The sequence below is a fragment of the Gekko japonicus genome, unplaced genomic scaffold (assembly GCF_001447785.1).
Source record: "Gekko japonicus isolate JY-2015 unplaced genomic scaffold, Gekko_japonicus_V1.1 scaffold1338, whole genome shotgun sequence".
Classification (NCBI taxonomy): Eukaryota; Metazoa; Chordata; class Lepidosauria; order Squamata; family Gekkonidae; genus Gekko; species Gekko japonicus.
The window spans coordinates 378573-394218 of NW_015173168.1; the positions used below are offsets into that span (position 1 = coordinate 378573).

Below are 15646 nucleotides of genomic sequence, written 5' to 3' on the forward strand. Positions count from 1 at the left end.
GTGATGTTGCTGGGCAACATCCTCGATGCGATGATGTTCCCCGGAAGTGACATCATAACTTTGGGACATTGTGCAACGACACTCTGGTTTTGGGGCAAAACTCTGGGTTGAAGGCAATTCTGATTTGAAGGCAAATCAGAGCGTAGCGATGCAACATCCGCAATGTGATGACGCCACTTCCATGTGATGTCATTACATCATGGAGCCCCGCCCCACTCCCAGAAGGCTCCCTCCCATTCTGCCGGTGCATCAATAAGACCCGGCAACGCTATGCAGATCACACAAGAGCAGCTCAGTTCGGGGTCAGGAAATGTGGGATGTTGTAAACAGATAAACAAGTGCAGCAAAGGGTAGGTAGCAACTTGCACAAAAAAAAAACCCCACATGCAGCATGTAGAAAAGGCAATGGAGTTGGTCATTTAGACTGAGGAACAAAATTGGAAATTCTCTACTTGTATCTACCTTCCCCAAAGTTGTTTAGAGATGGAAGTGAAACCCTTCAACTTCTTTGTACTGAGTGCTATGACAAAACATATGAAGAAATATTTCTCCACATTCTGAAAGAAACAGGAAACAGAAAGAGAATTTCCTTTTTTCTCTTCTTGAAAGTTGTTACTTCATTATCAGTCACCAGCTGTAAGCAGCAATAATGCTGTTGTTAATAAGGATATATTGGTCTGTGGACATGAACTGCATTTCTACAAGAGATATTTCTGTTCCACGCAAAGGTACAAGCATTTTCTGAGAGTTTTATCACTACACAGCAGCACACCCATGCTCTCCAGTGTGTGAGTGTTTTATTTTAAATCCCTTATTGTCTCGCATCCATACCAGGATACAGGACAGACAAAAAGGGCTATAAACATAACATTTCAGAATATTTTCCTTTTGTGCATGGAAGGTGAAAGGGACTGGTGCATTTCAATGCTAGAAGAAAACTAACATAGCCAGTTTGGCATAGTGGTTAACATGTTAGACTAAGATCTGGGAGACCCAGGTTCAAGTCCTGCTGTGAAGCTTGCTGGGGGACCTTGGGCCAGTCACCGTCTCTTAGCCTAACCTACCTCACTCGATTGTAGTGAGGGTGAAACAGAAGAGGGGAGTCTGATGTATACTGCCCTGAGCCCCTTAGAGGAAGGTCAGGATAAAAATGCAGTACAGAAATAAAGTAAAGCATAGCTACAACCAGGGCTCTAGTCGGGGGGGAGCTCTCAGGTACGGAGCTCCGGAAGAGAACCTCTAGGGGGCGGGGCGGTCACGTGGTGAAGCCCCGCCCCTTCTTTACCCCGCCCTATGCTTCGATCCTCATTCCGTTTGGGAATGAGGATGAAGCAGGAGGGTAAGTAGCCGGGCCTTCTGACACACTTCCGGTGATGTCAGGGGGTGTGGCCTTCTGTCACTTCCGGTGATGTCAGGGGGCGTGGCATATGCAAATAAGTTATGCTAATGAGTTATGCTAATGAGCTCCGGCAGCTCTTTTTCTACAACAAGACCCCTGGCTACAACCCACTGTTTTTGAGGAGGAAAGGTATCTTTCTCATGTGAGTTACATTATAGCATAAGAAATTTTGATGAATGGTAGAATGGAAGAAGTTTTACATGACAGAAATCGAAGATGTGGCCTCTGAAATAAGTCATCAAAACTACTAACTATCCAAATCTGCACACATTTTTTTACCATATCAACCCATTAGTATATATACATGACAAAGTCCATTTCTCAAAAACTTCCTATTCTGGCCCCGCCCTGTGCTAGAGCACCACGCCTAATCCAGAACTAAGCATTCCTTGGCTCTTCAAAAGGCTTATTGAAAGGTAACACCAAATCATGGGTTAAGAATACAACATGCTGAGATGCTGTATCCCTTCCCCTTTTGTGGTTAGTGAGTGCTTTAGCACAAGCCTCAGTTTGACTCTGCATCCAAACCACCAAATGAAGTTGTTGCCAATCCTTGCTAGGTGGGACTAAATCAGATATAAAAGTTAATGAAGAACAACTATATTTAAATTCAGGAGCATTTATCCATTTATAAAGAATACCCTCTGTAAATAAATAACTTCCAAGGTATCCCTTTACTGTTTAAGGACCCCTGCTCACAGTCACAACCATTTGCTCCAAGGGTGTGAAAATATAAGGCCGTGCCTGGCAGTGTTCCCTCTAAGCTGAGTTAGTGTGAGCTAGCTCACAGTTTTTTAGCCTCTGGCTCACACATTTTTGTCTTAGCTCAGAAAAGATGGCTCCAGAGCAAACTAATTTATGCCCCATAGCCAAATTACTCACTCACAACTTTGATGCCAGTAGCTCACAAAGTAGATTTTTTTGCTCACAAGACACCACAACTTAGAGGGAGCAGGTATAGGAGCCTATGGGGCAGCTGCCAGGACCCCAAAGAACCAGGAAGGCCCAAAGCTGATTACAATGTGCCCCCACTGACTCGACACCCTATATTTGACCATCCAGCTGTGGTAAGCAGCTGCCTCTCTTTGTTCTGTAGCAGAGGAGGAAAAAGAAAATGTTCTATGCAACTGCACACAAGCATCTCCCAAGGGAGGAAGGCCCAATCTCCTCACCTGGTTCACACATGAATACATGAAACTGCTTTATTATGCTGAACTGCAGTGCTATTTGGTTTTAGTTTATAGCTTTGTTTTTAACTGCTTCAACTATTTATTGTGAAATGTTTTAATAGAAATTAAATTGTAGATTTGCTGCTGTCATCCATTCTGAGCCTGCTTGTGCGAAGGGTGGAATACAAGCCGAAACTCATAAATAAATAAATGATACTGAATCAGACCCTTGGTCCATTGAAGTCAGTATTGTCTACTCAGACTGGCGGCGTCTCTCCTGGATCTCAGGCAGAGGACTTTCACATCACCTACTGCCAGATCTTTTAACTTGAGATTGAACCTGGGATCATCTGCATGCCAAGCAGATGCTCTACCACTGAGCCACAGCCCCTCCCCAAATGAAGGCACACGGAGCCAGTGTTCTCAAGGAGCAGCCACACAGGCGAATGCACAGAAGCTCAACTGTCTTTAGCTAACAATTCCCTTCTGTCACTCACCACCAGGTGAAGAGTGAGCAGCAATAGCGCCTAAGAAAAAGAGCCACCATCACCTACTCGCTCACCTCTCTCAGGATGAGAGGCTTGGCAGCATTAGGCCCCAGCTCTAACAGCAGCAAGCACCTACCACATCATCCCTCCTCTGACAACAAAAGGACACCCGTAACTCTTCATCTTCCTGTACTGTGAAGCAGAAGGAGGAAGCAACAGTTGCTTGCTGTCAGCAGTGGCAGACCCAGCATTGTTCCTTTGCCCTTACAAAGGTAAACAAAAGTGGGCAGGCACTGTCAGCCAGCACTCTACTACTTTTATGTAGAGAGTGATACTTGATGTCCTAGCCTTTTAGTGAAACATTTAAATGAAAGTTGCCATATCACAAATAGACAGAGCAATCCTGTGGAGGGGGGGGGGGAATGGGAATATGGAACCAACTGTCCCCTACACTGGCATAACTCTGATTTACACCGGTGAAAGGGGTGTTTACACCAATGCAGGGCACAAATGGCATGGTGCACTTTCACCTATGTAGTTGCACTGCAGCCACATGCCAGGGGAGTGACAGCATGAACTCCTACACCAGCAAAAATGTGGGAATGCCAGGGGCATGTTGCCAGCTAGTCAGCTCCCAAAGCAGTTTGAGCATAAGAACACCACCCAAAACAGGTGCCAAACTGCACCAGCAAAAATTCCAGTGCAGCCCATTGGTAGTCATGATAAGTCCCAATTCACTTCCTCCCAACCAGTTGCAGCCATGCCCTCAGGAACCCAGGATATCAACCAAGTGCGCACCCAATCAGCACACCTCCCATGCTGGCCCCGCCCTTCCCCGGCATCCAATGACAGCACACCCAGCCCTATAAATGTTTCCAGGAAGTAGCCCCACAACTCCAGAGGAAGGGTGTGTGGCATAGAATGCTGCCTGACAGCTCCCTGCAGTGTGGACTTAGAGCTAGCATACACACACCTTGGTGGCAGGCAAAACACAGACAGGGCACCTAGCTCTGCTGGGAGAGCACTTGGGGGGGATATACCACTGGGACAGCAAAGTCCACACTCCATGGATGAGTTCTCCCAGATTTCAGGCCCCAGAGGTACAGCAGCTTGTCCTCCTGGATCCCAAGGGGAAGCCATGCAGGAACATGGTAAACAAGGTAAACAAGGCACCCCTTTCCCAAACCCCATTCCTCCCCTTGGCCAACAACAGTCGCATTGAGCCACACTGGACACAGCATCTCCTGGTCCCAAACCCAGCAGCTGGGGGTGCCAAGAGCACTCCCCCAGATGCACATGGATCCTGCACATCAAGCAGTTCAGTGTGTTGGGGGCAGCCCAAGGCAGCTGCAGGGGAGTGGGCCAAAGGTGGCACCAGTGCACAAGGCTGTGTGCCATGCCAGTTGGCAGCACCCCCCTTGCACAAAATGCACGGGCAGCTGGGAAGCCCCTCCAACCTGAGTAACCCCACCTGATGGCCTAACCTTTCTCTTGCAGGTGCAGAATGCCCTGATGCTGCTGATGAAGTGTGTCTGCAGATACAAGACGGTTCTGACTAGATGCTAAATGAGATGCGGATGGTCTGGATTCTGCCACCCGGGGGTGTCCCCCTTGCAGCATCAGAGTGGCAAATAAGGCGTCCATGACGGCCAAATGCCCAACAAGCTGCAAGCAAGGAACTTTGTCGGCTGTTCCACCATGTGTTTTCCCTGTAAATACGTGCCATTCCAACTGGGACAGCCATCACCCCATCTGTTGAGGCAAAACCCCACCAGGTGCCCTCTCTGCGGCAGAAGCTGCCCCTCGGGAACACTTGGACACATCCAGCCTCCAGGTGCTTCCCTTTCCATGCCGATTGAGAAGCCGCCCCTAGCACCAAAGGACTGAGTGGAGTTCCATATGTCAACGCTATGATCCCAGTCTTACCACTATGTTGTCTCAGGTTCCCTCCCAAAAAGCTCATCCATTGTGTGCATCCCAGGTGTTGGTGTTTGTTGCAGACAATGGGAGGTGGGAACATGTGGGTGTGCCATGCAAGCCAGACGATCCTCATAGACACAACAGTGGCGGCGGGCCCATCCTGACTGCAGGGAGCTGGCATTTCCCCGCGTGCCCGACCTTCTCAAGAGAGAAGGGAGGGAATGGTGGTCAGTGTTCCCTCTAAGCTGAGTTAGTGTGAGCTAGCTCACAGTTTTTCAGCCTCCAGCTCACACATTTTTGTCTTAGCTCCAGAGCAAACTAATTTATGCAGTAGCCAAATGGCTCGCTCACAACTTTAATGCCAGTAGCTCACAAAGGAGAACTTTTGCGCACAGGACTCCACAGCTTAGAGGGATCATTGGTAGCGGTGGGTGTTGGGCTTGGGGGGCGGGGCTTCCTTGGCAGCCAGTTGGCCGGCGGTGGGTAGAAGCCCCCCAAAAGCGGGGGACCCCTGCAAACCAGGGGGGGGGGTTGGCAACCCTACGCAACCCTCTCAGATGAGAATAACCACCCCACCCCCTCTCCTCCTGTTTGAGGATGATGAAGGACTGAGAAACCAAGCGGAGCCAGAACAACCTCATCAGGCCCCACCCAGGTCTCAGTCAAGCAAGCCAGATCTAAACCACACGATTTTTATTACATCCTGAAGGGACACAGTTTTGTTCCTTATTGATCTGGCATGGCACAATATCAAGGATGGGTCGGAGATTAGAATAGATCCAAGCATGCCCATTCCTCAGACTCCTTCTCTGAACTACACTCCCCCCTGTACCTCCCCCACCCCCGTTACTGGATTGTGCGATCCATTAGAGCACGTCATCAGGCGATGGAACTAATAGAAGGTAAACGCAAGGCCAGATGACAATCCAAATTAAAGCTAAATATTAACTACACCAGTCAGCTTAGTAAAGAACATCTTTTTTTTGTAGAAACACTGAGTTACAAATTCCATGCAATTTTTACAATATAAATGCACAGTACTGAAACACAAGTATATACTTACTGGTGAACACCAAGCACTTCCCATTCCTTTCCCACCCCTTGAGGAGCTGCTAGCTTTTGAAGCACATCTGGACAGACTTCAATAAGTTTGCAAAGAAGTGACCAGCCAACCTGCAAAGCACAAAAAAAAGACAGCTACTTTTCATAATACGCATAATACCCCCCCATTCCCGAAGCTTGCCAACGAGAAAGTATTTAGGATGAACGACATCGATGGCTGAGTTAGTTCAGCTTCACAAAACATGTCATTCCACAATTCAGATTTACATGCTAGCTTGAGAGTTTTGAACTGGAATACTAGTTTGAAATCTCTGGGCAACTGCTCTTTTGTGTATATAATATTTATTTAAAGTATTTCTATTCCACCTTTCAATCCAATTAGGGCCCTCATGGCAGTAAACAGTTAAAAACATTAAAGCCACCCCATAACAAAATTGAAAAAAAACATTTAAAAAAAGAGGAAAGAGGGTTAATCAGGGAATGCCAGATGAATCAAAAAAGTCTTCATCTGCTGGTAGAAGACAGAGGGGGAGTCAAGTATGCTTGGGGAGGGGATTCCATTGTTTGGGTGCCATGACTGAGAAGGCCCTTTCTTGGATTGCCACCTGTCTAGCCTCAGATAATGGGGCACCCGAAGCAACACCTGTATCAACAGGGAAAGTTCATAGGGGAGCATGTAGGCTTCCCTCAAGTCATACAGAGCTTTAAAGGTCAATCCCAGCACCTTGAATAAGGCATGGAAATAAACCAAAAACGAGTACAGATAAGACAAAGGTGATATGGTCCCTATATCCCATTCCAGTCAACAAAATCACATATAGTGTGCACACATACAATTTCATTTTTGCTCTACTTTCTCTCACCTATCATTAACTTATTCTATTCTCTTAAACAAAGCTCTCCTGTATAATCCATAAAATACTGGAGTACTAAGATGGAGGGTTTCATTTACTGATTCAGAATTTTCAGAAGAAATTCAGGGATCATTTTGCATTCTGTGAAATGTACTGCTGTAAGTAGTACTAGAATCACGAGGAAGCGATTCACAATCCACTTAAACCTAGGCTGGCTGCTGTAAACTGACTAGCAGCCCAATTTAATGGGTACCTGTAAAGAGTTTCTGCTGCATTAGCACCTGTACCCACAAAATTCAGTCAGCATCATGTTTCTAGCTGGCTGGTTTCCTTAAGTTCATGATGTTGTATGGCATTTGCTGAATATATTCATCATTACAAGAACTCATCACTGCCCTTACTCTAATACTTATTTTACTCTTGAATCCATATAACAAAGGTTTCTGCAGCACTGCCCCATCATATTTATTTATTTATTTTTCATATTTGTATCCCGCCCTCCCCAAAGGCTCAGGGCGGCTCACAAGGGCAAGGTAAAAACCGAGCCATAAATAAAACATATGGTACATAATAAAAACATCCAACATTATTTAAAACAGTGGTGCTCAGTCAATTACTAGTATCGTGAATCCAAGATGAAGCAACTCAGTTCAGATGGTACATCCCATGATATTATGCCTAAACGGAGACGACTTTATCAGATCTTCTAAACATTTCCAGGTTCTTCCTCAGGGCCTTGTCAGTGCATCCTTTAAGGTACCGTGACGGTGATGCTATAGTGGGGGGGCGGCGGCCTATAATAGGGAGCCTATAATAGAGAGTCTATAATAGACCATGTATAATAGACCATTCTTCATCCAGTTCAGTGGACCCTGGATGGCTGCTGCATGGATGGAGAAATTCAGGTCTTCCTGACCACATGGCAGCCATTTCCCCTGGCCCCCACAACAGCCATTTCTGTTCCATATGACCAACACTTTTAAAAAAAAATTAATTAGTACTGGAATATAATTATATCAATATATTGTTGTAACAATGTGTGAAACAGGTTCTCTGAATTCTCAGCTTTCACTTTTTTTAAAAAAGTCTCTACCTCCTTCCCTTGCAGAGATATAAAGGTAAAGGCAACAGAGAAGCTAAACTTACTTTCCTTCAAATGAAAGCTGGGAATTCCCAGAATCTGTTATACCTATCTATATATCTAACAGCCAAGACTGACGGCATACTATGATGTATAGCAAGCAAGATGACAGCCAAGGTAAAGGTAAAGGTAGTCTATTAGATCATCTTGATCTGTGGTGACAGATGGAGTGTCATGTGACAAGTCACCAGAGCATAGGTTGCATCATCCTGACTACTGTCACCATGAGTCAGCACTTCAATCTGATTGGTGCTGAGACGTATATATTCAGTACAGTCTGTGTGTTCTTCATCACTCTTGTGAATTGGATTATATGCGAAGCACTTTGTCAGTTTGCCTGGAGAATTGGATACTGCAAGTGCTATATGGACTGTATGTATATATTGCTGTAAATAAACCACTGTAAATAGTTCAGCACAAGCCAACTCTGGATTGAGTCATTATTTGCGCTTCCAATACGCTGACAAAGACGCCCCCCCCTGCGTGCGGATATCTAAATCCCCACATCGGGGGCACCTGGGGGACAGGGAGATTTTCCTGCACATTTGGGGCAATCCCCAGATGTTCAGAAAAATCTAAAAACTGTAAAAAGCTATAGGGGGGGATACTTAAATCCCTCCAAAAGTAAAGGTGCGTTTCCTGTGCATGTGCAGCGAATGTTCTGAGAAAGCTTTGCCGCCGCCACCGCCACAGGGGACGGGGGGCGGGAGAAGGCTTGGCAGGCCAGCCTCGCCTCTGCTGGGGAGGGAAGCTTGGCGGGCCAGCTTGGCCATAGCCGCTGGGGAGGGAGGGGGGAGGGAGAAAGCTTGGCAAGCTGGCCTCACCGCCACCGCTGCTGGGGAGGGAAGGGGGAAGGAGAAAGCTTGGTGGGCCGGCCTCACCACTGCCGCTGCTGGGGAGGGAGGGGGGAAGGACAAAGCTTGGTGGGCTGGCCTCGCCATTGCCGCTGCTGGGGAGGGAGGGGGGAAGGAGAACGCTTGGCGGGCCAGCCTCGCCACCGCCACTGGAGGGGAGGGAGAAGGCTGGGCTCACCTGCTGCCGCATCTCCTGCTTCTGCAGACTGGGAGCTGTGGGGAATACTTCCCCCCCCCCCGTGAGTATCGCTGGTCCCGCCTCTTGTTGTTACAATAGCCAAGGCGCCCCCCGCTGGTGGATATTTAAATCCGTACATTGGGGGCACCTGGGGGCAGGGAGATTTTCCTGCACATTGGGGCAATCCCCAGATGTGCAGAAAAATCTAAAAACTGTAGAAAACTATAGGAGGGATACTTAAATCCCCACCAAAGTAAAGGAGTGATCCCTGCGCATGCACAGGGAATGCTCTGAGAAGGCACCACTGCCGCCACAGGGGATGGGGAGTGGGAGAAAGCTTGGCGGGCCGGCCTCGCCACTGCCGCTGCTGGAGAGGGAAGCTTGGTGGGCTAGCCTCACCGCCACCGCTGGGGAGGGAAGGGGAAGGGAGAAAGCTTGGCGGGCCAGCCTCACCGCTGCTGCTTCTGGGGAGGGAGGGGGAAAGGAGAAAGCTTGGTGGGCCGGCCTCCCCGCCGCCACTGGGAGGGGTGGGGGGATAGAGAAGGCTGGGCTCACCTGCTGCCACGTCTCCTGCTTCTGCAGGCCGGGAGCTGTGGGGAATACTTCCCCTCCCGTGAGTATCATGGGTCCTGCCTCTTGTGATATTCTACTACTGTTTCTTTAAAAATGGCAAAAGCCCCCATGGCCCAGGAGAAGGGGGACAGCTGCTACTGGGGGACTGAGGTGGGGAAACTGCAGGGAAACCTGCCACATGGAAGCCCAGTTGCCACTGCGCCTTGTCTGAAGCCACACCAGCAATAGGAAAAACAAACAAGCCCTTCGCTATGTGGAAACTACCAAAGTTGTGTCGTGTCCACAACCACTCACATAATGAACGATGGATTTAATCATATGTACAGGGATTACCCAGTATTGCTTCATTTTACATAACAGAGGCTTTTGCTACTAATTCACCAATGGCATGGGTCATGACTCCTTCCTATATAAATGATGCTTAAGCAGCAGCCCAGTTTAAATGACAAAATACATTCAATTATGAATGACTCATGCATTTAACTAGGTGGGTCTTCCCACAGTAACTATGGAAATGGCAGTACTGCTTTCTGGCTGGGAAATAGGGCAATTTATCAACATAAGTGATTATGCTTGCATTACTGTGAACTGTGGCTCACAACACTCCCCCCCCCCCATTTTGAGCAGCTTTTGGGCCCATTCCTTCTCCTCTTACATGTCTAAAAATACTGTACACTTTCACTAAGATGCGTGAATCTTGAAATTTCACTTTCTGAGGGTTTTTAAAACCAGACAGCCACATAATTTCTTTAAAAGATACAAGACATAAAAGATAGGGAGACTGTCCTATGGTCTTCCTGTATTGCTAGTCTGTACAACAGAAACACAACTTAGCTGCTTTGCTTCCAACAATGGTTGCAAAGAAGCAGGTCAGGTTGCATGTGCTTAGGTCACATTCAGGTTTTCAGCTGAAGAGTCGGGGCAGGAGAGTGGGTCCATCAGCAGAAGCCCACCCACCAGAAATGAGTCCCTGTCAAACCCTAAGCACAAGCCCCTCCTGGCCCTACAACTGTAAAACCAGGTATAAGATTGGGATGTGATGCATATGCATAGAAAAATAAAGCAAAAGTCCAATGGTATCTTGAAGACTAGCAACATTTATTTTTGGAAGTCACAGCTCACATCTTCAGACACGTGGGCAGTATCTTTGTGTCTGAAAAAGTGACTGTGACACAAGAAAACTCAAATTGAAATTTATTTTGCTAGCCTTGAAGGTGTCACCGGGATTCTATTTTGCTACAACAGACTTAACACAGCTACTCCTTTGCAATCATGTGCTTAGAGTGCAAAGAATGTATACTATACTATATAAAGAATGTATACTATACTATATAAAGAATGTATACTATACTATATAAAGAATGTATACTATACTCAAACCCTGAGACTCTTTCAGCATAAAGAAATATCATAGCTAAACACAATGTTTCAGAACTAACTGAAACCATATGACTGCATCATTAGCAGAATAATGGAAAGATTTCTCAGACACAAACCAAACCAATGCAACACCCACAGAGCTCTGGAGTGGGATAAGTGGATACTGGATGCCTACATGTTCTTTTCTGTCCATGACAATATCTTCCTTTCATTATGCTAGCACCACACCCGCCTCATTTCCATTTTAAACACACAGTTGGAACTCAAAGTGCTTGAGGTCTGATATTCATTGTTCATTATATTATGCAAATGTAATCTTAAAATAGGAACCATTTAGATGATCTTATCTAGAATCACTTGTATGTATTCATTGGAGACTGACTGCAACAAAAAGTTACTGTTGCATGCACAGCAATTTTATTTGAAAGGACTTGTGGTTTCAGGTTTCTATAACAAGTTACATCAAGCAGTAGTTGAAAACATATAGAATTTTTTACAAATAATGTTTGCTAAAATATCAAAGGCCATTCATAAAACATAAGCAAAGTAATTTTTTCCTGTCTACACCTTTTAAAGTTTTCTGGAGCTGAAGGGCAGTTCTGTCACTGGCGTTCTGTCATACATAAACACAATTGAGGAAGTACAGATTTAACAGGTAATTATTTCCCTGAAAAAAAGAATTCCCTAAAGACAGAAATTTATCATCTTACAATTCCTGCTTATCAGAATCCTTACCAAAGGGGAAAAGCTGGAAGTCCCGCTCCCACTTATTGGTTAGGGCCAGTTCTGTTTATGTAAGATGGAACTAACTTCGCAGCAGTTATACGATTCGATTTTTAGAGCATTCCCACTCTGGAGTAATTTTATTTACACAGAGTTAAAACTCCACAGCTGAATTTACTCCAGTCTAAACCTACTAACTGGAAGATACCTTGAACTGGAGTAACTTTGCATACTGTCATACAGTTAGAAATGGAGGCCTGCTGGGTTCAAATCTCCCCCGCATTAGAGCATCACTGAATCTCCGCTGTAACCACCTTTTACATTTTTTTAATCTCAAAGAATCTACAACGTGGAGATCACTGTAATTAACAGTTTGAGTTCCTTCAATCTTTCCCAAAGAATAAAGAAATTGAAACCAACTTCTGTTTTACCTGTTGCACGTCGGCCACTCGCATGTAAGAGACCAAAACCAGAAGCAAAGGCACCTGGATATTTTCCCCACGGAGTAGTTTGGGACCTGAGGACCAAGGGGGGAAAGGGGGGGTGTATTTTAAACAACAACAACAACAACCACCATCTCCCACCACTTCCCTCACAGTTTATGCTCCGGACCTTAAAGAGCTGAACATTTGCTCGCACTGCACTCTGCAATGGCAAGCTTCAACTTTTACCACTTGGCGAAGAGGCAAAGGCGAGAAGGTCTTCCAGAATTTGGATCAAGGTCTCCACTTGCTTCCCTTCCTGTACATTTTTCAGTCGGACGATCAGTTTCTTGAGAGCTGCGTCTTGCCTCTCCTCCTCCTCCTCCCTGTCACAGCTGCAGCAGCTTTCGCTCCCCTTATGGCGCCTCATGACCGTGCCTTCGCTCACCCCCACCTGCCAAGGTCCGCTAGCATTTTGCCTTTGCCTTCGGCCACCTTTAAGTCCAGTGGGGGGCCTCCGGAGCAGCCGCCCAGGCGGCGAGCTCTTTGACTGTCTCGGCAGACTTTCTCTCTCGTTCCCCCTCAGGATGCCAAGAAAGGCTCGTCCGCATAGGAAAGGGCGCTATGCTCACCGATGCTCATAGATGGCGCTGGCACTTTCCCTCGAAAAGCCGAAAGGGGTGGGAAATCCGTTCCAGGCCAGGGCTTGAAAGCTTTGCTTCCCGATGCTGTGAGAGGCTGAAGTCTCCGCCTCTGAATCGCCTCTTCCGTGAAAAAGAAAACCATTCCAGGACGAGTGGGTTAAAAAGCGGGGCTGACTAGGAGGACAGAGGGACAAGCATCTAGGGAAAGATATGGGGGTTTAGTCTTTTTGCCCTAGAGCAGAGAATCCACCAGAGGAAGGAAATAATAAACTTTGGTAATGCGGACAAATGACGCCTCTGGGCTTCAGGGTCATGGGTTTCAGGAAGGGCGTCAGCCAGGAATCTCCTCAAGAGAACCCCCTCTCTCACGTTTGTCAGGAGAAGTTATCTCATCCCTACATCTCAAATATTATTTTCATCTTTTAGGGAGCTCATGCATTGCCCTGGGTAATGTGCTTAATTTTGAGCATGCATTTCTGTTTCGCTGAACACGCACTCACACTGTTTCCTCAAATTAATAGTGACTATGGTTGACAACTGCAAGGATTTTCTCCTGGTGGCTGCAACTCTTCTCCCCCCACCCCCAATTATGGCTTGTTTCACACTATTAGTTTAAAGGGGAAGATACAGGTTTTATACACATACACCCTTCCCCAAAGTGATGCAGTAAGCATGTAGTGTGCATATTAATATCTAAACCAACCAAACTGTAGTATGAAAAGCACCAGAAGTGAATAAGCTTGATTCTCTAAAGTGAGACTTTCACATAAAGCATTTCCCCCCCCCATATTGTTACCCCAGTCTTCTCTCTTGCCAGTTAGACTTTTTTTTCTTTCACTTAATTATATGCAATTACCAGAACTCAGTCTAGCTGGACAATGAGCAGATTCAGTGAACCAAACAGTGAAAACATTATATAGTAGATTGACCAAAGTTACTGAGACTCCATACTTAGAGTTATTTAAATATCTTGGGCCTTTTGAAGGTCTTTATTTTTTATTTATTTCGGTAATTCATATGCTTTCCTCCAGAATCCTGTTCAAGGTGGCTTACAAATAAAAACAATACCATAAAATCATAAAAATATCAAAAATGATTAATATAAGAAGGCCATTGCAAATAAAATGAGGAACTGAAACAGCATAAAGAAATCAAACATCACCCTTAAAAATAGATCAGGCCATAAAATAGATTAAAAGATAAAAACTTCTCAGTTAAAAAGCCTGGGTTTAAAAAAATATTTAAACTATTTCAGATTTTATTTTTCTCCTTATCAATGGGACTCAAAGTGGCTTATGTCATTTTTTTTTTGAAAAAAATACAAATTCACATCAATAGATATGCAGATAAAGGAAGCAAATCACAAACTTCACTCATGCGCCACCAAAACACAATGGAAAAGCTCTGTTTTTCAGACCCTTTGAAATCTTTGCAAGGCTGCGGCCTTCTTTATGCCCTCAGGAAGACCATTCCACAGTACAGGGGTGGCCATCAAGAAAGCCCAAGCCACAACAGTTCTTACTGCTCTGAGTGGCAGAACTACTATCTGGTAACTAGAGCTGCCTTGTGAGAAGATGTAATGTACTTTAATTAAAAAACCTCATTTCCCTAGTTTGATTTATTGAATTTGGTATAGTATAAATTGAACAAACTGATAGTTAGAGACTTGGTAGTGGTAAAGAGAAAAAGAGAGAAGTGTTTGCCAGTGGGAAAAAAATAGTTCTGTGAATAAAAGAAAAAACAATACTATATTTCTATCAAAATAACTGTGGCTGGTTGTCACTGAAATCAGATTCATTGCTGAAGGACTGGAATATAATCAGTGTAAGGCCAATTTTTTAAATGAGGAATTTCCAGGAGGACTCTGGAAACTGTATGATGATTAACCTAAGCTCTGCTCCAGGTAAACTGGCAGAAGGAGGAATCAGCATAAGTTCTACAAAGGGAAGTACCAATTGTTAGAATTCTTTCAGAGCATAAAAAAATTACTATGAAACATATAGATGGGATGATCTAGTAGACCTTATATACTTTCAAAAGTCTTTTTTTGTTAAATGCTACAAGAAAACTTAATATCTATGGGTAAGACAGGTCCTGTTATGAATCAATAACCGGTTAAAGAACATGAAGCACAAGGTAACTGGGCAGTTCTCACAATGCACGGAAATACTCAGTGGATATGACAGTGTAGCCACACAAATGGTCTTATGAATGTCTTTCTTCAACTAGATGTTATCCAATATCCAGTGCTGAACTTGTCCCTCATGCCAATTGGCAGTCCCAGGGAATGGGACCAGGTTCAAATGGAATTATTCTGCAGGCCTGGAAGACCCCCTCCCCCTTTGCTTTGAAATGAGGGTTTGTGAGTAGTAAGGGGGCCCTTGAAAACTGAACAGTTATATAAGGTATTACATTTTTGGAAAACTTTTCATAGGCTGCAGTCACACGGAGCATTAGCCACGCTACAGAGATGGAAGATAGGCGGATTTTCCGGGCGCGATCAAACCGCAACATCTGGGAAGCATAGAGCTCCCATGGCGAACCTGAGGCTTTCCGCCGAAGATGCGCAGTAAAAAACTAGTACCTCCGAGGTACTAGTTTCTGGAAACCGCGGGGCAAGGGCGGGCATCTGATCACGTTTTGGTAGCTCGTGGCATCCGGCGCCCGCCCATGTCCTGTCGCAAAAAGGTTCCCCCCCCAAGTCTCCATGAGATGCGCACAAGCACCCAACGGCGCATGCACACACTTCGGTTAAAAAAAACAACACAACCCCCGCCGTGCCGCTTCTTTGCCGCACCACAGGATTGACGTATGATCAGCACGTCCCCCCAAACCACAG

General features: G+C 45.6%; 1 protein-coding gene across 1 annotated transcript in view; it reads right to left on the reverse strand.

Annotated features, from left to right (window-relative positions):
• The window catches only part of LRRK2 (leucine-rich repeat kinase 2), a 149513-nt gene extending 136757 nt beyond the window's left edge, over positions 1-12756 (reverse strand). Inside the window, 3 exon segments of the mRNA XM_015422529.1 lie at positions 6040-6149; positions 12173-12258; positions 12413-12756. Of these exon segments, the coding sequence (XP_015278015.1) occupies positions 6040-6149; positions 12173-12258; positions 12413-12593 (377 nt within the window). The 5' untranslated portion in view covers positions 12594-12756.
• Between the last annotated feature and the right edge of the window lie 2890 nt (positions 12757-15646).